Below are 26,560 nucleotides of genomic sequence, written 5' to 3' on the forward strand. Positions count from 1 at the left end.
ACCTTGGATCGAATCCCCTCGTGGTTGCTTTATTTTTTTTACAAACTTGTGACACATTGATTATTTCATTGTCTTCGTATTTTAGTGTTTTAAAAGTGGGATGTGAGCCACTATGTGCCTTGACCGAGCATATCTAGATATTTTTCAGTTCAAAGCATGTTTTATTTTCTTCATCATGTTGCAGCTAAAATTTGGTGCTTACAATAATCAATACTAAAAATGCCTTGTGAAATACAACTGAAGATGAAATGTTCAATATTCTTTGGAAGATGAGTCACTGAAATTAACGAGAAAGAAATTGAGTTGAATTCTTCAACAATATGCTTCTTTGTTTGAGTTTGGCATTAAAGTTCACTTTATGCACAACAGGATAATCGGAACTGGACCTACAGTTTAAAATGGGATCCGAACCACATTTTCCTCTACCGGCAATAGAAGCTGGGACATTATCTACATGCCCTTCTCCTCGTGTAAACGTACACACACAAATTTAATAATAACACTCCTTGCTGTGACAGGCTGTAAGGGCCTTGGCCTATCTTGCAACTGCTAGTCTGCTTCCCACAATCCTACCTAGAGGTGTGGAGTTCTTCAACCGGTAATGGGGTGACATGGGGTCAGCACGTCGAACACCCAGACACACAAACATACTATATGTAGGTAGATATATAGACACAAGTGAGTGTCTGGCTGCACTTTGCTTCTATATCACAATTTCTTGTATGGAAGTTGTCACATCAAGATATGCCTTCCCCTCTGGTTGTAGGGAGTACTGTTACAAGTATACAAAGCTGTCTTGTAACTAATATAACTGAATAAAATGGAATTAGTGTTTGTCAGCATGTAAAAGTGCTTGAAATATTTATTCTCCTTGATTATTAAAAGGAAATGAAGCTCTAAAATTATGGCATTATAATTAAGGTAATTCATCTCAAACAGAGATTTGCTTTATTACTGTAAAAGAAGAAGGTGAAGAGAGAAGACATGTTAATTTCATGAACTAAAATTATAAATGCAAACTCTCTATATAATTACTGCAGTCTCTGAAATTTTCAAAACTATTCATGTAAAGTGACATTGTAAGATCCCATTTCGAATTGAATTTGCACATTTTTGGTTTTAAACAACTAGCAGGAGGCTGTTTTTGTGTGGCACAGTGATATGCATATTGTGTCAACTGCAATACTTTAATTAACACTATTTTAAGTAGTGAAAGTGGAAAGCCATTTCCTATCTGCTGCAAAAGTTTGGCCACGCAATCAGACAATTGTAAATTACACACACATATGAAAACATCTACTCAGGTTAGGCATTTCATTCTACTGCATAAAAAAAATAACTGATCCTACCAGGGTTCGGACTTATGAAAGGAGATTATCTGTTCTTTCACAAAAGTGGAGCACCATGATGCATGAACTCTATGTAGAGACAACGTTGCTCGCAGCTTGGTGACTGCTTTACGAGGCTGGCAGATGTGTCACGTGATTTGTGTTTATCGGTGGTTCTAAGGCCTTGGCTGAGCAAAACCACTTGACGTGATCTGAAATAGTGGGTTTTTGGCAGAGAAAAAAAAAACATTTATGTATTATATTTGACAGGGCTTTCTTCGGTTCTTATCTCAAACTATTTAAATCTTTGAAAATACATTACTACACATTGGTTTTCAGTATATTTATTTTCCCACGCTTTTCATTCATGTCACGGATTTACAGGTGTGTCGCTTTTATATCCGATGCGGGAACTGCCTTAATGGCAGCAACCACCTGTTACCGCGTTTCCCTGCAAAGGAACCCATGGTCAAATAACCAATTAGGCCTAGTGCCTGGGCAAGAAGCAACAACGTTAAAAATCCCCCTCCCCAAAGCAGGCAGTAGGGAAACAGGATTTTGTCAACAATCTTTCTACGCTGTGATTGCACACCGGTTGCTACGCCATCCCGGGAATAGTTGCTATATAATTTAGCTTCACAATCTGGAGCAAAGTAACACTAAAAGTGAGGCAGAAACTGAAGAAAACGTAGATTAGCTACAAAGGGCAAAAAATGCAATTTTGTCAAAAAAATGCTTTGATGAAGTCACTAGTGTTCAGATAGGGTAATTGTAACTGGACATAATATTTAAAATGGGATCCTCATCTAGGTGCATTGAATCCTGAATCCCTTGATTACCAGATAACGGCGTTGCCAGTAGGCCATTGGGTAGGCATGCATATATACACCCTCGCAAGACAAATCAAAATTAGTAATTAGAGGCAAATTCAATATTTGTCCCTCATCTGCTACACCATGAAATATTATCTAGCTAGCAAAAGCTAGCATTCACAACAGAAACGGCAAGAGAAAGAAGCCAGCCACAACTAGTAAAAAGTCTACGTTTCTGTTTCTTAAAAATAAAAACAGTATAAACCCTCCAAAGAATTGTATTTTCCCCAACTATGTCCTCACTCTGTATGAACAACAAAGAAATCAATGTTGGTCATCTGACTCCTGAAGCAAATATAGTCGTTCTTGGTATGTCCGTCCTTCTCTTTCTCGAAACGTCTTGACATAGTGGTAAGGATCCCATTTTCAACTGTAGGTTCAGTTCCGATTAGCCTTTCAGGGCATAAAGTGGACTTAAAACAACAATTCAATTCCATTCCATTCCATTCCAAAAAGTATGAAATTTTAGTTCGTTGTAGAAATTAATCAGGCTTAATTTCAGTTTTATAAACATTTCCCTGATGTTTGTCTTTAATGTTTCTTTAGAAATCTCACCATCGTGTTGGAACTTACGATTAAACTCGACCTGTATATGACCTGATTGAACACACAGGTACGCCTTTAAATTGGAACAAATTTTTATACTAGTTGCATCACATAAAGTTGCAACAATGAGAGGCCTTTATTCAACATAGGAATGCAACATGCAATCAAGAAATGCACATGATAGCATTCTTTAAGCTTCGTTGTGTTGAGCTTTCTAAGCATTTCAATCACCATCACGAAACCACGGGGTTCAGATTCAAGCCCTGACATGAACTTGGATGTTTGTGATTGCCCTTCCAGTAACTTCGTCTGATTATCAATCAGACAAATTATAATTATCAGTCACCTTTATCGTCACGAATAGACAGAACCCAGGTTCCAAATCCAACCCCGGGCATTGGTGTTCTTTGTGAATGTCACTTCATTAAATTAACAATTTCATCATTTCTCGTCATCTTGTCTCTCAAAAAGTGGCAGAAATGCGATGTAAATAAACCATATCAAATGAATTGCTGGAAATAACAAATAACAACACAAAGCAAAATAAATCCATTATTGCTGGATGAATACACTTCCAGTAAATCACACTCATTTTCAACAATCTGTGAATTTTTAAAAAAAAAAAATATGAAAAATGTTTCACTTGCTTGGTTTGGTTCGAACACACACCTTCTACATATTACAGTATATATATATATATTTTTTAAAATAACTCAAATTTATGAAAAAAAATAGCTGTGTGGTTGCACGTATGCATATCCAATTCCTCTGACGTTACCGTCATGCAAATGACGTTCTCTTTTGGTCATCACGAACCTGCACCCGAAATGGGCAATTCGCCTGCCACCTTATCATTTGGCAAGCATGGCTCAGCGTGAACAGTGAAGGCGTGAGCGCGTCATAGCTCTCTTCGAAGCTGGCAACTTGAGCATGAGTGAAGCAGGTTTGCAATATGGGGTTCCACATAAAACTGCATACAGATGGTGGAGGAAGTATCAAGAAACCGGTAATATTTCCTGGAAAGTTGGTTCTGGCTTCGCGAAAGTGACCACACCAGAATATGATAATGCGGTGATTGCTGCTTGCCATCAGCATCCTTTCATGTCCTCCGAACTACTACGGATGCTCACAAACTTCCCAGTATCAAGCCTCATGGTGTGTCATCACTTGAAAGGCGTAGGTCTTTAAGCATGTCAAGCAGCCGTGAAGCAACAATTGACGGATGGTCACAGGACAGACTGTTGCTTTCCGAGAAGCACTAAAGGCTCAGCTTTTCTCTGAGGGTTGAGACCCATTCCTCCAACAAGATTTCATGCATTGCAATATGATCCTTTGGGTGTGTTGGTTTTACCAACTAACGGCCACAAGCATTGAAGCTGGTGCTTGATCAAGAGCTGCTGAGGGAGTTTGCGGCCGTAAAATGTTGCCAAATGCAGTGCAATGGAAACTAAATATGGCTAAAACATGCTTACTATCAATCATTTTAACCACATGCAGGGAATTTTGTGTCTCAGACTAAAAGAAAAGGGCTAACGGAAAAATTGCAGCATAGATATTAATTAACTGAACTGTCCACGTTTACAATCAAAGGAATGTAAATGTGAAAAATTCCTGAAAAATATATTTAAAAGAATGCATATTTTACCATTCGTGATGAAATGGTTATCACAATCTGTTAGAATGTGAGGCCCTGGGTTTGAATTTGGCCTGAGCATGGGTGTTCGTTTTTAGTCTCCCTTCATCGTCGCAAGTAGCCAAAAATGGAAGAATAATAATACTAAACAACGAAAAGGAAAAAAATGCAATTAGAATAAGTGAGACAGAAATAGTGCTGTTAAAATTCCTGAAAATGATGCAAAAAAAAATCTCTTTCGGAAATAGTGTTATCCTAGTCCAGAAGAAGGCTTGAAGAATAAATAAACCCCTTACCCATACACTTTGGCAAACAGAATAGCAAAGTTGGCACTGAATATGCGATGGGAAAAATAATAGAAATCCTAAAAGAAGAAGAGTTTATGTCACAGACAGGGGGGGCACATAAAAGGAGGTACTCACCCCCCCCCCCCCCCCAACATCAGTCATCCAGGCTATTAAAAATAAGTCGATGCTTCTCCTCTCATTTAACTTGAACAGTCACGGACACTGCCGGCTTGTAATGAATACATTGACATTCAATGTATTCATTACAAGCCGGCACTGTCCGTGACTGAACAGTAAATGGAATTTTTGTAAAATACAAATTGTCGGGCTTTACTTTTTTTACACGTGCATGTTGGTTTCGTAATGGAGCAAAAAATAGAATGATGACTCTTGTAAAATTCTTACTGACTGAATGAATTCCTCCATAGATTCCAGGAAAATGACACTTCATTTTGGAAAAAAATAGTTTAAAATAATATATATGCCGTTGGTTAATTAGATTCATCGTCACAGTAGAGTCTGCTATGTTGACGGAAGGTAGATTAGGATTGTTATTTCGGGTTGGAAACACTAAACTTCCACAAAAGCAAGACTTCCCAATGTCTTCATTAATTTTCATGCACAAGCTTCACTTGTATTCTGTCAGCAATGTGCACAGCATATAAACACTATCTGATGAAGCATATTGCTTCCAAATGAATGTAATTACAGAGAACTGACATCAAAAGTTTCGAGCTGGACAGGAAAAGATGCAACCTTATGGTGAAATTATCCGAATCTTCGTTTTCTTCACTGTGGCCTGTGGCCATGTTGGTTAAAGGCCAGCTTTGTAAGCTGAAATCCTAGGTTCGAATCCCAGTGTTTGAAAGTAATTTTTTTCCTGCCAAATAAATGTCACGTAAGTATTTTACTGAGAAACAGGTTTTATCATTTTGGTTTAGTTCGTGTGGCAAGAAGAAAATAATTATTGAAAAAAATTAAACTTTGAGAGTTTGTGGGAGTTGCTCTATAGAATATGAGTTATGGACATACTTGTTTCTTTCGCGTGTTGTTGCTAAAACTGCCACCGTAGGATAAAACGTTAATCTGCTTTGGAATAAAGTTAAGTATGAAAATGTTTATTTACATCAGTATGTGTCTTGTAATACATTCCTTCATATATGAGCAACTAGCCACTTGCCTCGTTTTACAAACACACACACTTCTTTTTGTCGTTACATAGAATTATGAATCATGAATGTGTGAGGGGTGTGTATCATTCAATTACATTGTACTGCTGTTAATCATAATTTATTGCGATTATGTAGAATATGGACACAACATGAAATATACATAGGTTTTATCCCCTTGTTTAAAATTGTGCATGATATGTGAAAATGCCGGCTCTCAAATGGAATGGACACTAGTCTGGAATTTATATGCTAAGAACTAGCCTTTGGTTCTTTTGTTAAGTTATATAATGAAAGTGAGATGATGAGACATCTACTAATAGTTTAAGTTTCACATCAAAAAGTTGTCAACTTCCTTCATTCTGGAATGTTGTTTTTTTTTTAATTTACCTTATGATTGTCTATAATTCAAATTATTATGAAAAAATAAATAAGAACATTCTTCTTGGGATTCGAAATTGTGAACCTAAGATTTGGAGTCTAGTGCTTTGCTGCTGGACCACAAATGTGCGCACCGATTGTTTTTGTTCAGTGCTAGTAATATAGGATATTTCCAATGTATGATAATTCTCCTTATGAAATAATTAAATGCATTGTTAAGCTAGAGGGTTTACATAGCCCTTGAAAGGGCTGCTTTGCTTGCTTGATTTATTTAATATTAATATTTAATTAATTTAATAATTAATTATTTAATATGTCCCCACCTTCGGCTGTGACAACTTCTTGCAAGCGGCGAGGAACAGAACGAACCAGACTCGCAACATAGTTAGGGCTCTTCGTGACTTCCTCCCACACATCGACAACAAGCCCCCAGAGTGCATTGGCAGATCTTGGTGGATTTTCTGGCCAGTCTTCCTTCATCGTCCTTGGAACTTCAGTCCACACATTCTCCATAGGATTCAAATCTGACCCAAGAGGAACCCAGTCAATTAAATTGACGTGTTGTTCCTGTTGGAACCAAGTTTGAATGACCAAGCAGTCATGTACTGTGCTGTGATCTTTCTGGATGTGAATTATGCCATCAGGATAGATTGATTTTACTGCTGGGAGCATACGAGATCAAAGAATGTGCACATGTTGTTGGCCACTTAGCCTACCTTCGATTCGAATCAATTCTCCTAAACTATCCTTGCACATCCTGCGAGGACACCCAGGAGGCAAGATAAGCCCCCAAACCCCCGGAAATTACAAGATACCCCAATCCAAACTCAAACCTTCCCAAAACCATACAAACTTCATATTTTCCCAGTATTTTTTCGTTTCTTGCACGTCACCCTCAGTAGCTTTTAGCAGCACAAGCTGGAGGGTTATAGTTATAAGGGAAATCCTATAATATTTTAGGTAAAGTAACATTCACCCCTCGAACACCAAATCAAATGTACTTATGTACCACTAAAATTCAGAAATGACTCACAATTTGACAACACCCTGTTTATCTGAACCTGCAGTTAAACGAAGGGAGAATCCTTCCCACTTCCTACTATTTGGGAATGAGATTAAACCAGAAATGAATCTTATTTCTAAGTTCCAACGAAAGTTTGAGAGACTACCCTTATAGATTATGCAACAGGTGAGATTTCCCTGTCCTTGTACATAATTATGTACTGCAAGACTATTGTAATGGTGCATTTATTTGTTTCTATGAAATGTAACCATTTAGAATTGCTCCTTGTACATTTTTATCAATGTCGTAATGTTACTGTGTAACAGAGTACATTCATATATTTTTTTGCCAGTTTTAAAGTTAAAATACAAAATCTCTCACAATATAATAAAAATATATTACTTCTCAATTCACATGAAATGTTTCCTGTAAAGAACAAAAGAAAAACCTTTGGGATTTAAAACTTATGCACTTCCACATATGTTAGGGTACATTAGGTTAGGCACAAAACCATCTGAAAATTGTTCCTTGTACATATGTGCCAACTGCATAAAAGGATACTTGTAACAGTAAACCAGTCTCATTTGGCCAGTTATGGAAGTTAAAATACAAAATCACATATATAAATACATGTTTCTTTAAAGATTGGTATTTATGTCTTATGCACATAGTACCATCAGGTATGTAGTTCCTTGCAAGGTTATTATTGTAAGAGTATCCCATTTGTACAAAACACACTAACATAACAGTTGGGCTGAAAAGTTCGTAGGCTAACATAGTAAAAAATTTTTTTTGAAAAAATTAGATTTTATTATTCAATATAGTTGCCTTCGAGGGCGATACAACGATTATAGCGGTCATACAATTTTTCGATGCCATTTTTATAGTACGATTTCTCTTTAGCCTCAAAATAGGCCTCAGTTTCGGCGATTACCTCTTCATCAGTGCTAAATTTCTTTCCAGCGAGCATTCTTTTAAGGTCTGCAAACAGGAAAAAGTCACTGGGGGCCAGATCTGGAGAATATGGTGGATGGGGAAGCAATTCGTAGTCTAATTCATATAATTTTGCCATCGTTTTCATTGATTTGTGACACGGTGCATTGTCGATTGTGAGCACGCGCGGCACCCATTTTGCACACAGCTTTCGCATGTTCAAATATTCATGCACAATATGTCCAACACGTTCCTTTGATATTTTTAAAGTCTCAGCTATCTCCATCAACTTCACTTTACGATCATTTAAAATTATTTTGTGGACTTTTTTTATGTTTTCGTCGGTAACAGCCTCTTTGGGGCGTCCACTGCGTGCATCGTCTTCGATGCTCATTTCGCCTCGTTTAAATTTAGCAAACCACTTCTCAACGGTTGATTTTCCTGGTGCAGAGTCCGAATAATGTTTATCAAGCCAAGCCTTGGCTTCAACAGTATTTTTTTTTTCGCCAAAAAGCAATGCTTTATTAACACACGAGATTCTTTTTTATCCATTTTTTCACAATAACAAAAGCTGCTTCACTCACAATGCTATATCTCACGAACTAATTATTCGGCAGCTGTGAAATTTATACACGTATCTTTTGAAGGTTAGTACTAAGTAAAAATCACATGGATTTAATTCTAGTAACACCATCTATGATTCAGCCTACGAACTTTTCAGCCCAACTGTTACTGCTATTGTTCATTGTACATGCATATGGGTCATTCCACGTCAGATCGACCAAGGTCTCCAGGTCATAGTTTTGGATTTGGATGAAATTTGGCATGAAGGTTCAATCCTGTCTGGAAGGTTTGTATTCCAAATATTAGGTTCCTCCAAGGAGTTCTGAAGTTACAGCCTGTGGAAGAAGGTGGCGTGCAAAAGAAAATGTGACCCAAATCTGAGAAATGAGCCTCAGAGCTAACTTCAGGACTCAATAACTTTGGAACTATTGATCACAGCCTAGTGATGTTTACACACCAAACCAACTTCCAACCAAGGAATATGTGTATTGCATCAAAATACCCTCAGCTTGTTTGTGTTAGCAAATAAAATACCCCAAAATATGCCTCAAAAAGCCTTACGTGTCAAAAAATTCATATTTTGTGTGCCTGCTGCTACAACTGTAATCCAATCACGAAGGTGGCATTAATTTTTCTAGTAAATCTGATGTGGGCTCAGTATTCACAGGGTGAACAGAAACTATAGGGACAAACTTCAGAAGGTGATTCCTCACAGGTAAAGGAACAAAAAGTTCATATCAACATATGTCCAGTTATGGATGGTGAGTCTGCAATTAAATGTGTTTGTGTGTCTAAAGAACTGTAAATAAGCGTCTTTCATTTTAGTGATTCCTTGCAAAGTTGAAGCCCACTTTTGAGGTTGTAACAAAAAAGTGGTCATCTGTTCCAATACATGTTTTTAAAGTTTAAATGACGGGACGTTACTAATGTCACATTTGGTTTCTTCGACTTTTAGAGCATAATGCGACTCAGCAAATGTTCGGAGATATGTATTTTCACTGCTGCACAAAGAGTCTGGATGCATCGTATTAGTAATTAGTAAGGTTCAATTTAATTCTGGATATATTGGGGGGGGGGGGCAATGGGTGCAATTTACCCCCCAAAAAATACTGCTTTTACATTAGAAATTATATTTTTTTCTCTGAAAGTATCAGAAGCAAATGTGCAATTCTTGAAACACATATCCTGCAATATGCAGGTTCCGTTTTAAACCATCATATTAAAGCATTGCCTACGTGTGGACCTCATGAAATTAAAATTTTGTAAAAATATAGTTTTATTTAACTTTCATCTTCTTCTATCTTATAAATGAAAATTAAGTGCATTCGACCATAACAGTATAATCTAGTGTGTATTGAAGAAAATGAGACATAATTTTTATCTCTAGGATTCAAAGTTTCAGAAATAACAGTTTTGGAATTTGGAGGTTCCCTTTAAGAAAGCAAGATAGAAAGCAAGATAGATAGTTTTCTAAGAAAGTATCATCAGTAAGTGCGCAATTCTTGCTATGAGAATGAAATACATACTGGGCAATACGTAGGTACTATTTTGAACTGTCATGTCCTGGCGTGAAATATAAATCTATATTTCAAACCTTGACCAATTTTAAACTTCCTGCTGAATACGAGATCAGCGTTTAAGGGACTACCTTTACTGTACACTAGTGCCTTGCAATAACAAGTTAAAATGTTGATACACATTTGAGGAAGGTATCTTTATGTAGTGTATGCAACTTGGCTTGGATATCACTTGTCCCTTATGTGCTACACCATTTGAAAAATCCGCCATTTTCCGGTGGTTTTTCAATTTCTTGCATATTCAGCCACATATAATATGGATTGGGTGATATATAGGGCAGCAACATGATGTGTGCATACTGAGCCCACATCAGGTTTACTAGAAAAATTAATGCCACCTTCCTGGGTGGATTACAGTTGTAACAACAGGCACACAAAATATGAATTTTTTGACAAGTAAGGTTTTTTGAGGCATATTTTGGGGGTATTTTATTTGCTAACAAACAAGCTGAGGTAATTTTGATGCAATACACATATTCCTTGGTTGGAGGGTTGTTTGGTGTGTAAACATCACCAGGCTGTGTTCAATAGTTCCAAAGTTATTGAGTCCTGAAGTTAGCTCTGAGGCTCATTTCTCAGATTTGGGTCACATATTCTGTTGCATGCCACCTAATTCCACAGGCTATAACTTTAGAACTATTCCTCGGAGGAACCTAACATTTGGAATATAAGCCTTCCAGACATGATTGAACTATTCTGCCAAATTTTATTCAAATCCAAAACTATGGCCTGGATTTTTTTCTGAAATTGGTCGATTTGACATGTAATGGCCCATATGAATGGTAAGGGTGCTGCTAAAAATTATACCTGCATTCTCTTTTGCCAGTTATTATTCGGCAACAACATGTTAATTGGTTATTTGCAATGTTACATTCACATTCACAGCAACGGAAGGGACTCGTAATAATATTATATATGTTTTAATTTTAAGATTACATATTAGGATTGTAGAAAAGCAAGTTATACATGGTGTACAATTGTACATTTCATGTATTGTGTTGTTTTTTGGAAGAATTTTGTTGTAGCAAGCACACCTTTATTTATTTGGAACAAAATTTCAATATAATTTTGCAAGCATCAAATGCATGACTTTAACCTGGAACTGTAGTTTTTATTTATATATCTGTATCAGCATGAGCTGATGCTACAAGCTGGTAAGCTGCCAGAAATTGTTGATGAATTTATAAAATATATAAGTTGCATGTTCTGGCACTGCAAGAAATAAGATGGCCTGGGAGTGGTCAGATAGACAAGGGAAACTGTACAGTTTTGTACACTGGTGCTGAAAGCAGAGGACACAGGGGTACAGGCTTTATAATAAGTAAAGAAGCTAGGAAATCACTAATGGAATTTATACCAGTAAATAACAGACTGTGTAAAATTAGACTTAAAGGCAAGTTCTATAACATCTCCATCATCTCTGCTTACGCACCTAACGAGGATGCAGAAGAACTGGACAAGGAAAAATTTTATGACGAGTTGGACTTGTTAAATGAAAGTACAAGTAGACATGATATACTACCTGTCATGGGTGACTTCAATGCAAAAATTGGAAGAGAATCTGAAGTCAAAGAAGTGGCAGGAAAGAATTCTTTACATTCAGTCACCAGTGAGAATGGTTGGAGATTAATACAGTACTGTATACAAAATAAAATGCTTGCAAAAAGTACCCAATTCCCCAGGAAAGATATTCATAAAGGCACCTGGAGAGCTACCGGCGGAACATACACAAACCAGATAGATCATGTTCTGGTGAACAGCAGATATGCCACATCTGTTATAGACGTTAAAACACGCAGAGGGGCCAATTATGACAGTGATCATTTCCTAGTCAAATCTATATTGCGGCAACGATTGTCTAATATAGGCAAAATCAAGGGAAAAAGGAGAACTGGTTGGGATATAGAAAAGTTAAAGAAAGACAGCGATAAGAGAGCTTTTCAGGAAAAAATACACCAACAATTAAGTGATGAGAATGAAATTAATAGCATTGAGGAAATATGGAATGATATGAAGAAAACTCTGACTGAAACATCAGAAGAGATATTAGGGCAAAGGAAGAGATCTAACAGAAAAGATTGGTATGATGAAGAGTGTAGAGTACTAATAGGGAAGAAAAATGAGTTATGGAAAAAGATGATTCAAAGAGAAACAAGAGCATCGATGAATGCATATAAAGATGCTAGGAAGGAAGCGACTAAAATCTGTAGGAGGAAAAAGACATATTGGATGGAGGAGCGAGTAAGGAAAATAGAGCAACATCAGACAGAGGGTAATACAAGACAAATGTACAAAGCTGTTAGAAATCTTAGTCCTGGATATCAACCAAGGTTAAACGTATGTAAAGATAAAAATGGGAAGCTTATTACGGATCAAGCCAAATGTCTGGAAAGATGGTCAGAATATTTTCAGGAGCTCTATAAATCTAAATTTAATATAACAGATAATGTAGATGAAGACCAAACCCAAGTTACAGAATGTGAGGTACAAAGACCATCTTTTGAAGAAGTAAAGTGTGCAATATCAAAATTAAATAATAATAAAGCACCTGGAGAAGATTTGCTCCCTGTGGAGATATTAAAAAGGGTGGAGAAACACTTTGGAAGAGAGTTCATGAGCTAGTTTGCATGATGTGGGATCAAGAGAAAATACCATGTAGTTGGAAATATGGAGTTATCTTCCTCATCCATAAAAAGGGTGATAAAAGGAATTGTGGCAACTACAGGGGAATAACACTATTAAATATTGGATACAAAATATTTTCCAATATCCTATATATGAGAGCATCTAAACAGGCAGAAGAAATCCTAGGGGAATATCAATGTGGATTCCATCCAAATAGATCTACCATAGATCACATCTTCACCATATCTCAAATTATGGAAAAATTCTATGAGCAAAATATAGATCTACACTTTTTATTTATAGACTATCAACGAGCATTTGATAGCTTACACAGAGCTGGGATCATGAAAGTATTCAAGAAAGTAGGATTTCCAGATAAATTAATAAGATTGATAAAGGTAACCTTGGAAAATACAACAGCGGGAGTCATGGTGCAGGGAGAAGTCTCACCAACCATTAACATAGTGAGTGAGACAAGGGGATGCTCTGTCCACCCTAATTTTCATTATTGTACTACATGATATTATCAGTATACTGCAAAAAAGGGGGAGTATATTCTTATGCTGATGATATTGTGATAATATCAAGGACACTTGCAGATCTTAAAAGCACTTTTTTTAAAGATAGATAGTAAATCCAGAGAAATAGGACTATTAATTAATGAAACTAAAACAAGATATATATGAGAATGTCAAGATCGCCAGCCAGACGAAACTCTCTGGCTTTGAATGTAGGTACATATCACTTTGAAAGAGTACCCACTTTTACTTACCTTGGAGCTCTTCTACATAACAACATAGAAGAAGAAGAGATTGTTAACTAAAGGATACAGGCTGGAAATAGACAGTATTATGCACATATAGAATTATTTAAGTCAAAAAAACTCTCTAGGAACACAAAATTAAGACTATATAGGACACTTATTAGACCAGTTATAGCATATGGTGCAGAATCTTGGAAACGTACATCTAAAGCAGAAAGCAAGGTAATGTGTTTTGAAAGGAAGATATTACGTAAGATCTTTGGCCCCATTAGGAATGAAAATGGATCCTATAGAATTAGGAATAATATGGAGTTAGAAGGATTGATTCAATATGAACATGTGGTGAGATATATAAAATCTCAATGCTTAAGATGGGCAGGACATCTGATGAGAATGGAAGAGGATAGGCTACCACGCCTGGTATTCAATCAGAAATTGTGGGGAACAAGGCCAAAAGGAAGACAGAGGGGAAGATGGATCGATGCGGTTGAGGAAGATATGAGAAGGATGAATATACGCAATTGGAAAAATGTAGCTCAAGATATGTAGAACGAGGTGGAGAAAGATTGTTTGGGATGCCAGAGCCCACCAAGGGCTGTAGAGCAAAAGAAGAAGAAGATCTGTATCAGCATGAGCTCAAATCCTACTTAAGGAAATTACAGTGAAACTGCTAATACATAACATTTTCAGAATACGCACATAAATGACCACCTAATATTCATTTATTATATATAAACGTTGCTTTATTTATAGTCATTCCTGGAATAATTATAACAATTCCACCTTTTTGCACTCTTGCAATTTACAACAGCTGATTTAGACTTTGCCATGTCAACTGCACAGTGTACTTAGTTTTCATGTTTATGTGGCACTTAATGCATTAGGCAGAGCCCCGACTGCCACTTACGTTACACGAGACTTTAAGTGCCAGTTAACATTAAGTGGATATTGCACAACTACAAAATGGTGTTACGATATTAAGCAGAGATTGTACAACTGGCCCTAAGTGACTTAAGAAAGATATGCATAATGATTACAGTATAACTACATGTCTTATGGTTCACACACTGCAATTTTAGGCAGAAATAGTAATAAAACTATTAAAAATCACTTCAGTCCACAGTTATATCTTATGTATCGAAAGTACTTACGTTGTATCACCACCAACATTTTTACATGTACACAGAAACTCCACTAGTTTCTTGCACAAATTATCAAAGTTCAAAGTAAGATTCTGTGCACTTTTTAAGAGTCCGTATGATTCCTCAGTAACTATAGTGCAAAACCACCACTGTTTGTTGTCATCCTCTGGAATAGTGAGAATCAGCTCCAACTGAAAAGAAAAATTAACCAACTGTAACACAAACCATCTTATATTGAATTAACCCTAGAACACTAGTGTGTTCCTATTTTACATTGTAACTAGTGCTACGTAAGTTTCACGTATATGAAGAAATTGATTTTCAACAGGACCTCTACATCATGAAAACAAAATAACGATTCTCTTTTAACATAATTTTGTTTATTTTCTCTATATTGGGGTTTTATTCTTCAATTTAAAATGTATAGACATGGTTTTATTAAAAATAGAATATTTTAAAAGAAGGTCTTGATTGACAAGCCTGTACGTACATTAAGAATGAAGGCAGAAAATTAAAACAAACAATAATAATATTTATAACACTGTAAATAAGGAACGAATGTAATTTCAAAGTCTTACAAGAAATAGTACATGCTTCAAAACTTTTCTTTTTTCAAAATCTAACTATCAAAATAGAATTTTCGGATGTCAAAATTACATGAGAGATTCTTCTAGTTTTACTAGAGCTACGTAAAATTGACATACAGTGCACAACATAAAAAAATCAAGATGATCAGCGCTTGCACCCTCCTTACCACTGTGCTGCCTTACGTCTAAGAGACTACTTGAGGCACTGCTACGTGGAGGGGTGTGTAGGTGATTGGTGGGAGTTAGGGAAGGTAATTAAGGGCACACCACATGTAAAATTTAAGTACACTAGTGTTCTAGGGTTAAACAAAACCCATTACACACAAACATGACTGTGTATAACTTTCTCGTTTATTTTGTAAGACCCAGAAATGGTCCAGAATTTTAAAAAAAATGAAGGCTAGGTAAATGTAAAGACAACTTATTTAACATTTTAAACATATTATATTAGTTACACTATCTCTAGTGATTAGAGAAAGTGAAATATACTTCTGCAATAATTATAATCTGTTAGGAAGGTGAAATCACCTAAAGCAAGAAATCTAATCTCTATGCAAGTCATGTGTTGGGAAACAAAAGTTCACATGTCAACATATCCAAAATGGCAAACCTCAAGAAACATATTAAGGCAAGTACATGACTTGCATATGTAGTGATTTATTGCAATTCAGATCGCAAAATCGTACAACTTAGAAATCTGCGTGTTGGAAATTTGCTCCTCTCAAATAATACGCGGGTGCAAAACTGTTTGATATTTGCAGTTCTATAACGTGTTCATTTTTTGTGTGGAAGACTTGTTGGGTTTTGTGAAACACGTCGCAAACATGTACTTGAACTAATCGTGACGAAGTCTTTCAACAACGCAATTCCCCCCTTTACCCTCCTTTTTGGATTCCGTCAATTTGCTGGCAAATTGTGCGATGTAATTCAATTACTTAGTTTAGAATGAGCATCTAGGGCACTTTCGACAAAAAAAAGTAAGAACGGGTTGATGTAAAATTTGATGCCAATTTCTTAGTATGGCTTTTTGCAGTTTATAAATGTATAATAATAACGACGACGGACTTTTTGAAAGAGTAAAATCATTTTTGATTTAATCCATATCACAAAAAAAATGGTTGAAAAGTAGATAGGAAAACAAGTTAACAGATTCTTCAATGTTGCTTATTTCCAAATTTTTGAACCCTCTTATTGAATAGATGCTTAAGATTATTTAAACTACAAACGTAAGCATAGTGATAAATGTGATACATTGTTTAAACAAATTGTACCTAGTCAATGTCAAAAAGGATGTAATTTGTTGTTCGATTTATATTCGCCAATATTATCCCAAATGTTAAGAAGAACGTTGTTAATGGTTCTCTTGACGTAATCTTGTTGTGGTAATTATGAAAAGATTATGTTCACCTTGTTGTTAACCTTTAATGTGGAATAAATGACATTGTTGAATTGTTAAAAATTGGGCATCTGCGTTTGACTTCATTTATGCTGAATTTTTCCTTAATCACTACATGCTTCGATGATATAAAACGAAGAGTAAAAGATGCATTTGTAGCTAGAAATAATTGTAATTTTTGGTGAAGGTAGATAAACCTAGATTATCATAAGCTTTACTGTAGCATATCATATCAATCCCTAAGATTGTATATTTGTTTTTATTGGGGTCTCTCTGAACGCTTCACGTTGACCAGGGCATTCACTTGTTTTTTCTCAGTTGTCTCAACCTCTGAGGCAATGCATTGTGTTGTGTCATGCAAACCTCCTGAGCATTCAGGAAACAGGTAATACTTCTGGTTATAGAGTCAGCGGTTTTGCATGGTAGCAATTAAATAACACGATTCGGCATAGAGGAGGAGCTCGATGGCCTAGTGATATAGAGGTGAGACAAGCTGAGAGGGGACTGACTTTTGGGATTGAGTTGAGAGAGAAGAGGTGGTCAGCAAGCCAGTAGGTCAGAAGTGGAACGACGCTCTGGTCGACGAATTGGAGAAGCTTACAGAGGACTTCGCTTATTTGATTCAGCTTGATACTTCAGATAGACAGGTAATTATCCTAACACCCAGCCATGATTCAGGTTCAACGGTTCACAAAACACAACGAGTGACCATTGTCTTTTCTGTAGTTTAGTTCCTTAGTGTGATTTTGTACCTTTCGCATTGCCAAGCATTAACTCGTCATGCCAATGACGAGTGGTCTCATCAAGAGGATGAATGATGAGTAGTTTATATCACCCCAGCAATTAATTGCATAAACAACTGGTTCAGATCCCCTCATTCTTTAGAATGACACGTGGTGGAGGTGCGATATAACGCATTTTGGAAACTTGTGGCAGTACTGCGTTCTTTATTTTCAGGATCGGCTTGTAAACGGTAATACGAGGGTCACTATTTATATTTTGAGCCTAACAATAAAAAAACAGGAATTTGGCATTGAAAACTGCTTTATTGTTTTTCGAAGTATTCTCCTTTATGGTCAATACACTTTTGCATTCGTTCGAACCATTTGTCAAAGCCAGGGTTCCCACGCAAACTCCAAATCCATTTTCCCTGAGATTTCCAGAATCCTCATATTTTTTCCAGAGTATTGAATGAACAGTAAATGACTACTATAATTTTACAATGGTCTCCTCTATTTCCCCTCATAGCCATACCATCCTCAGATTCTTTATTACTGTTGTTTTCTGATGCAAATAACAAAACTAGTTTAATAATAAAATAAAATTACACTTCTTTGCATGTAATTAAGAACAAAGATGACCAGTTTTCTAGAACTTTAAACAACTCTGAAACATGGAACATTGAAATATTTTCACACTTTTCATACATGTTTATAAATGGATACAATATCAATTAATCTGTTATGCATACAGTAATAGTTAAGACAAAAAAATATTGGAATTTTTAAAATATATAAAAATATTATTAGTACCGATTTAAAAAGGAATTATAAGTTACTGAGACTGAAATATAAAGTAAAAAACTAAAGTGTTCCCCTGTGCGTAGCACCACACCATGAAGGCATATAGGGGGTGTGGGGGTAACGCCCCACACTTTCTTGATCCGGTCGTGAGTGGGGGGTGATGTGATCAGCATCATGCCCCTGACCATCTTTACCCCCCAGGGTTTCCCCCAGGTACCCATGTTATTCAACACTGGGTGGGCGCCGGGGCCGCTTCCAACGTTAGAAAAGTTCCCGGATTTGAACCGGCCGGGGATCGAACCCGGGACCTTGAGCATGGTAGTCAGACGTGTTACCGACTGAATAAAACAAGAAATGTACTTAATGTCTGATACAGCAAATTAAGAAACTTTACTTCTCAGAAGCTTCAAGTTTTTTTAATTGTTCTGAAATAGCCTTTGCTTCTTCTTGCATCTTTTGTTGTTTGGCTTGTAATGCACGGATCTCACTTGCTTTACGTTTCATTTATTTCCTTTTGTTGTCTTTGTGATCACATTTCTTTCTCATCTTCTGCAATGCTTCTTCGTATCTAATACGTGCACCTGTAACACTCTGGATCATATCTTTGCTTACTTCTACATTTGACATTCCTCCTACCACTTTCACTGCATCATAAACTTGTCGAATAGCCACAACAGACTCTTCTTTCAAGTTTTCTATTAAAACTTGCTTATTTACAGAAAACCCACTTTCCACATATGCATTGCCATGTGATAAAATCAAAACCAACTTAACAGTGCTCCAACACAAGCCTAATCTAAGATGAAGAAGTGAGGAATGCTAGTACGTAATGGTAAGTTAGTGACAGTTGCAAGTGCAAGTTTGATGGGGGGTTAAGTATACACCATTCAACTGGCCTTCACCTCATGATATTCAATTTCTAGCATATCTGTTGAGAAAACTATCTCACTACATGATATTAATGTAGATCTGCTGGTCCTACAAGTAATTCCATTTTACCATATGTGAGCTTTTGAGTCATGTAAAAATTCACGTCATGTCATGACTATAACAATAGTTGAACATGATCAAAAACTTAAAATATGAACAAGTATTTATGAACAGTACATAATTCATATATGGCACTACTAAGTAAATATTTAAAATTCTGTTCTAAATGCAGCAAATACACAATCAACAATATTGTACACAAAAGATGGCAGAAAATAAATATTTCCCTAAACAGGACACTCCATTTTTTTACTATTTTGTAAAAAAGAAGGGAGAAAAAACTTAAAACTACTCCTTAATAAGGGAAATCAGATGAACACTGGTTAACTTTGGACATCAGGTTATCTTTATTATGCGTTTTCCACATCTTGAAATATATTTTACGTCATGTAAAAGATCGAAATCGGCTAATTACATTTTAAAAAGCGCAAAATTTATGAGGGTATACACTTGGTTACCAGCCCTGGAATCACATTTAAAACAAGAAACAGACAAAAAAATAGATATGAGTTCCTTGCTGAAAGAGAAATGCTACAACAGTCTGGATTATCCACAGACAGGAGCATATTATAATCCCTCAGTTTTGTTTCATTGGGAACCATTAATCAAATACAAGATTTTCCCTGAGATTTCCAGGTTTTCCAGGTGTGTGGGAACCCTGCAAAGCAGTTTTTCCAATCTTCTTGAGACACATTCATAATATGGTTTTTGAACGCATCAATGGCATCTTCCGCAGACGAAAATCGTTGTCCACGCAATTTATTCTTGACATTCGGGAACAAGAAGAAGTCATTGGGTGCCAAATCAGGACTGTACGGTGGATGACCCATCAATTCGATTTTTTTGACTGTTCATAAAGTCGGTTGTTAGACGAGATGTGTGACAGCTGGCATTGTCTTGATGAAGAATGATCCGACGGCGTTTGTTTGTTTTCCGTATTTGACTGAAGACCTCTGGCAAAAAAATTGTTGTGTACCATTCAGAGTTGACCGTTCTACATTCCTCTAAAGGCACAGTTGCCACATGACCAGTTTTCCCAAAAAAACAGGCGACCATTTGTTTCGATGTGCTTCGAGCGCGAACGACTTTTGTTGGATTGGGTTCATCTTGAAACACCCATACAGTCGACTGCTGTTTACGTTCCGGCTCATATGCATATATCCATGATTCGTCACATGTTACAATCTTATATACGTCTTTTGAAGCACCACAACTGTATTTATTGAGCAATTGTTTGCACCAATTGACGCGAGCGTCTTTTTGAGTTTTTGTCAAATTGTGTAGGATCCAACGAGAACATACCTTTCTCACAGCTAAATGATCATGTAATATTTTATATATGCAGGTGGAACTAATGCCTATGGTTGCCTCAATCTCACAGTATGTCACATGACAATCTTGCAGTATTAGGTTTTGCACAGCATCAATGTTTTCTTGAACAACAACTGATTTTGGACGAGCTTCGCGAATCTCGTCGGTGAGCGAATGGCAGCCACGATTAAATTCGTTATACCAGCATTTCACAGTGGCAAAGGATGGGGCTTCATCGCCAAATGTGGAAGTAAGTAGATCGGTGCACTCTTGTCTTGATAATCCACGTCGAAAATTGTAACAAATCATCGCACGAAAATGTTCACGAGTTAATTCCATTTTATTGTTGTCGCACAATCTCCAAGGCAACATAAACAACACAAATGAAGCTATTGACAAAACATTTGAAGTACGTTATGGTCAATAATGCCAGACGATTCCATGCAAACGTCAAATCGCGCCTAACTTCAATCAGTGTTGCCAAGGCTCAAAATATAAATAGTGACCCTCGTATTTTTAGGTTACTACCTTGCAATTCCTAAAGTGTTCATTACAGTGTATGTAAATATTTTTTTTATGTCACTTATTCTATTTTTATTGCATATTAATGGCTTTTTCTGAACGTTGAATTTTTGTTAGTTTCTTAACGAGTAAAATCAAGTAGTATGCTTTCCTCCTTACGTATACTTGAAACTACAGAAGTTGTCCATCTTTTTTCCCCTTTTGATATCAATGTGAAAAATAAATGACAAGATTAAGTAAGCGATGCCCAACAAAATTACAATAAGTCGTGTATTTGAGACTTTTACTGTTCCTGAGGATAGAACATTCGAGAGTCGAAGAAGTTGTGGACCTAAACCTTTAAATGGGAAATAAGTATGTCTTTATGTATATTTGATGAGGAGATGGAAAATTTGATTCTTGCATGTTTGAAAGATTCATATTTCAATTTACATTTGCCTTAAGAAGAAAAGAATTGTTTTATCTAGCATTTGACTTAGAATATAAAAATATAAATATAAAAATCAGATGTATCTGTAGGTAAGTGGTATTGGTATCTGTAAATATAGGTTGATTTTTTCACCGATACCATTGTAGTTGAATGGCTAGAAGCTCAGCCAAGAGTAACAACTCATCTGTCAGCATTTGTAGTTTTCAAATGTTCGTTCACCCTTCCTTGTGACAGGATGGAAGGCCAACACAAGAAGTTCCATGTAGAGCTTCCGAGAAACGCTGGATAAACCTCCTAAGAAGGCAATTGGCAAGATCAAAAGCATGAGTAAAGTGAGTGCAAGCTACGCCCAGGCTTGACCTCGAAGGTATGTAACTGCCTGGTAAACGCTGTGTGGAAATAAAGTAACAATTTATTGTCAAATCTTGTTGGCACTCATGGGTAAGAAGGGTGGACGTTTCTAAACCAGACGTTTGCTTGATTTCGATCAATTTGTGACTCACGCATTACTATCACGCCGGTCTGACACCGGCCAGGCGATTGCAGAGTTCTTAGGAGGGTTGTGGATTCAGCAGTTTCTTCTTGTGCTGTTCCCTTGCTGGTCTTGGCCAATACCGATACCGCAGTGACTTGTTTTTATTCAAATTACAGAGAATAAAGGACAGCAGGCGACCAAATAAGGGTTATTTTAATAACTGTATGAGTATATTTTACGTCACTTTTCTCCCTCTCCAGGTTAACCGAATAGACAAGAATGAATAGTGTTTACATGAAATTGAAGAAGGACATTTACAATCCACCAATTTTTTGATGTGACGGCATTACTTTAAAAAGCATTGCAACATTTCAACCCCCCTTTTTTGCATCCTCTGGGTCTAGAAAGACGTTCACATAAAACAGTTTTACCATACCAAATGTCACATGACATTTTAAAGTGTTGTAATGCTATTCAATGAGAATAATTTGAGAGTTATTAAATGGCATTAACGGTATGTGATGGTGAACTCTGTAACTAGCCTTTGTTATTTTAAACTGGAATTATACAAGTATCGATATCGGCAGGAATCGGTCAAGTTATCTGTATCTGTATCGAAAAATGATGGTATTGGCTTAACCCAAATGTATTATTATTATTATGTGAAACACCATAATGCCGGCCCCGTGGCAGACTGGTAAGCACATCGCGCTACGATGCCAGGGGTCCCGGGTTCGAATCCTGGCCTGGGCATTTATATTCATCAATTTCATCATATCATCACTCATCCCCATCTTCGCAAATTAGTCAAAAGTGGCACAAAAAGCGAAGTAAAAAAAAGCAAGTCAATCAATCAATGAAACACCCTAAAAAATTACCCTGGAATCTCCTTAATCTGAAAGCTTTCAAGGATCTTTGAGAAAGACATCAAGAAAGTGACTCTCCAGTACTGAAAGGCTGGAGTGCATATGAATTGGACCCTTCTACTCATATCGTCGCGTGTTTTCCTTAATGGAGCCTGTCGCTTTGTTCTGATTTTAGTTATTGTCTAATTATTTTTCGTTATTCCTTAAAATTACCTTTCCCTATTACTACTGTTCTTGCTTAAATTCTTCTTCCGCAGAACCGAGGCTAGCCTGAGATGTACGCCTCGAGACGAGGCAGAGAACAAGACAGACATGAATGTGAAAAGAGGAAGATTTCCGCCAGAAGTCATTATGTGTCAATATTACTCTTGCAGGTTTAAGGTGACGGCAGATTCCCTGAGGGAGTTACATTATTACATCATATGAGAGGGAAAAGAACGCACCAGATTAAGGAAAATCAGAACTATTAATGCCAGGATGGCACACGACATTTTATCCTAAAGCAGGGAACTTCCTTGCATCTGGGTGACACTTGTTCCCTATCCATCATCGCTGCAGTTTAGACCAGACAGCTACTACTGAATACAGAGGTTGGTGCGAGAGACTTTAACAAATGCGAAGCGTTTCGTATACATACGAGATGTTGTTTCCCCACAAAGTTCCGGGGAAGAAAGTTCTGTGACATCTCGTAACAAATTGTACATGTCACCAGATGAACTCGGCGGCCTTGGTCGTTGTTGAAGCAATGAAAATTCTACCGCACCGGAGACAGCGTGGATCTCCACAACTGATGATCTTTGGAAAACATATTGATATTGATAAAGCGATTTTGGGTAACGTTTGAAGTCACTTAAAATTGTGTTTCCTTATGGTCAATATCCACCACTGGCCTCCTCCTTGGAAATCGCTCAGAAAGCTATTATGGAAATAAGAGAGATGGGTAGCATTGTTGAGCATGTGGGTGGATTATAAATTCAACTGGTGATATTGTGGTGTTGCCTTCAATTTGTGTGAGCAGAAACTAAGTTTATATGTGAGCTTAGTACTTGCCAGTGTCCCTATCATAAGTGATGCACGAGGGTGTTTCAAAGACGAGGGGCAACACATGGCCTGGTCTGTCATTTGCAATCCATGTTCTCGCATATGAACTTACTGCATATGCACTGATCAAGTGACGATGGCTATATGGAGGGATTGTTGTTTGTGCGATTCTTCATAAGAATACGGCTTGTGGAAATGAAGTATAGGAAGAAGTGAGGGTATTGACAAACAAGAAAATAAACATGATTTTTTGTTATTTTCGACATGAGGATTTTAAGGGATGTTCCCAAATTCTAGTTTGAGTAAAACACTCCACTTTAAATGTAACTATATTCTGGTTGTATCTCATTACTCATATTGATGCTTATGAGTCCTTAATGGTGTAAACATGCCGCGGGCGATGTACCTAGTCTTACCATAAATACTGTCCCAAAGTTTTAAGTAAATTGGCACAAAATGCTGAAAGATATTTTAATAGCCTAAAAACATTACTGAAATGGATGCATGACAAATCAAAATCACAAATCAATATTCATAATGGCCGCCCTTAGCACGCACACATTCCGTAAGTCTTTGTGGCCACGCATCAATTGAATTACGCAACACATCGACTGGCAAATGAGAACTGCCTTCAGAAGAGACCGACCACTTTAAACTTTCAATATTGGGATGTCTCTTCTTACAAGCCATCTCCTGAAGCTTTGACCACAATTTGTAGTCCAAAGGGTATAGGTCCAGACTTGCAGAAGGCCAATTTGAAGTGGAAATGAAGTCTGGAACATTTGTTATGAGGACACGCTCCATTTCTGTGAAAAAGGGGTAAAAACATCAGCCAAAGTGTACCAGCAGACAGTGCTTGAGAGACTAGTCAAGAATGTCAACAACACTCTCTTCCATGGTAAGAACTGGAGCTTCCAGCAGGATTCAGCCCCAACATATGGTGCCCAAACAACACAGCAGTGGCTGGAGGCAAATGTACCAGACTTAACTTCCACTTCGGATTGGCCTTCTGCAAGTCCGGACCTATATCCTTTGGACTACAAATTGTGCTCCAAGCTTCAGGAGATGACTTGCAAGAAAAGACATCCCAATATTTAAAGTTTAAAGCAGTCTCCTCTGAAGGCAGTTGTTCATTTTCCAGTCGATGTGTTGCGTAATTCAATTGATGCGTGGCCACAAAGACTTACGGAATGTGTGCGTGCTAAGCGTGGCCATTTTGAATAATGATTTGTGATTTTGATTTGTCATGTATCCATTTCAGTAATGTTATTAGGATATTACAATATCTCTCAGCATTTTGTGTCAATTTACTTAAAACTTTGGGACAGTATTTATGGTAAGACTAGGTAATAGGTAGCCACTGGGGCAAATGAAGAACTCTGTTGATTAAAGTTATGTTTGACATAAGTGAGTATCGTGCAAGCCACAAAGGTGCTATTAAAAGTCTGAGGTTTTCTGATCTATTGCAAGAAAAGAGTGGCATTGCATAATTTTCAATTCTGTCGAGATTTTTGATTAGGCTACATGATAGAACAGATTAATGAGTGCAGTAATGGGAATGTTCATACGAAGAAAAATATTGGACTTATTCAGAAGTTACAGATCTCCCTTTTAGGTCTTGTAATTGATTTTACCCAGAGAAATAGAATAGAATATTTAAAACCGAAAGTTAATAGAAATGTACAAATACCAGGCGAAACGAACTGAATGATAGTACTTATATTGGAGATGTGGTAAATGTATGTAGTATTTCGAGCTGCTGAAGAACGAGATAAGGAATACAAGCAACTTATCACACATTTTTATGATGTCCCTAAGGTCATGGTTCTGCCTGGCTGAACCCAGAAGAACTCAAAAATATATATATCCTGTATGAAATAAAATTTGAATGTTTTGCGAATAGATCCTCAAATCTTCATTGTTTATCGAGCAAAATGAGTGGCTACATATATAAGTTATTTGCGTTTACTTATCTAATTACAGTTAACAAAGACAAACATGGAAGGTCCTGGTTCAAGAATATTTTTTTTTTTTCAGTTATACTGTACTGTACATTAAAACAAGATGAGTGAATTTGTTGATAATAATTGTTGTTTACAATATTGAAATACATATTGGCATCAACAACTTCTGTAGTGACAAAAACAGACTACCCCAGTCCCAGAAATATGTTGAGAGAATGTCTTTTATCAAAGGAGAATGAATGAAGGCAAAGTATAAGGTATGGGTAGATGATGTGAAAATTTCATAAATTTTGTAGCACCAGCAAGCTACATAATTATAATCAGCAGAGGAGACCGTAAATTGGCAAGAAAAAATTGTTAATCATCATGTATTTGCACTTTTATATTTGAGGTTATGCCTGCCTTGTGGCAGAGCACATCGGGTAATTGGCTTTCGATCTCTGCACCGAAGTTGGATTCCCGTTCATCAATTTCATATAATGATCACTAATCCTCATCGGCGCGATTAGACAAAAATGGAAGAAATACAACGTAAAATAACAAAGGTTAAAATAATAAAAGTAAAAACAAAACCTCTGCTGGTTTCTCGTGACGGTGAAGATTTATATTGAATCGATGGAACAGATGAAGGA

General features: G+C 36.8%; 1 protein-coding gene across 2 annotated transcripts in view; it reads right to left on the reverse strand.

Moving 5' to 3' along the window:
- The window catches only part of LOC145984463 (uncharacterized), a 189,249-nt gene that overhangs the window by 133,656 nt on the left and 29,033 nt on the right, over positions 1-26,560 (reverse strand). For both annotated transcript variants that reach the window (XM_083118122.1, XM_083118123.1), the window contains exon 2: positions 14,833-15,014. In XM_083118122.1, coding sequence (XP_082974248.1) covers positions 14,833-15,014 — 182 coding nt within the window. The remainder of the gene's footprint in view (positions 1-14,832; positions 15,015-26,560) is intronic.

Source organism: Lepisma saccharinum, chromosome 2, assembly GCF_977018435.1.
Source record: "Lepisma saccharinum chromosome 2, izLepSacc3.1, whole genome shotgun sequence".
In the NCBI taxonomy this organism is placed as follows: Eukaryota; Metazoa; Arthropoda; class Insecta; order Zygentoma; family Lepismatidae; genus Lepisma; species Lepisma saccharinum.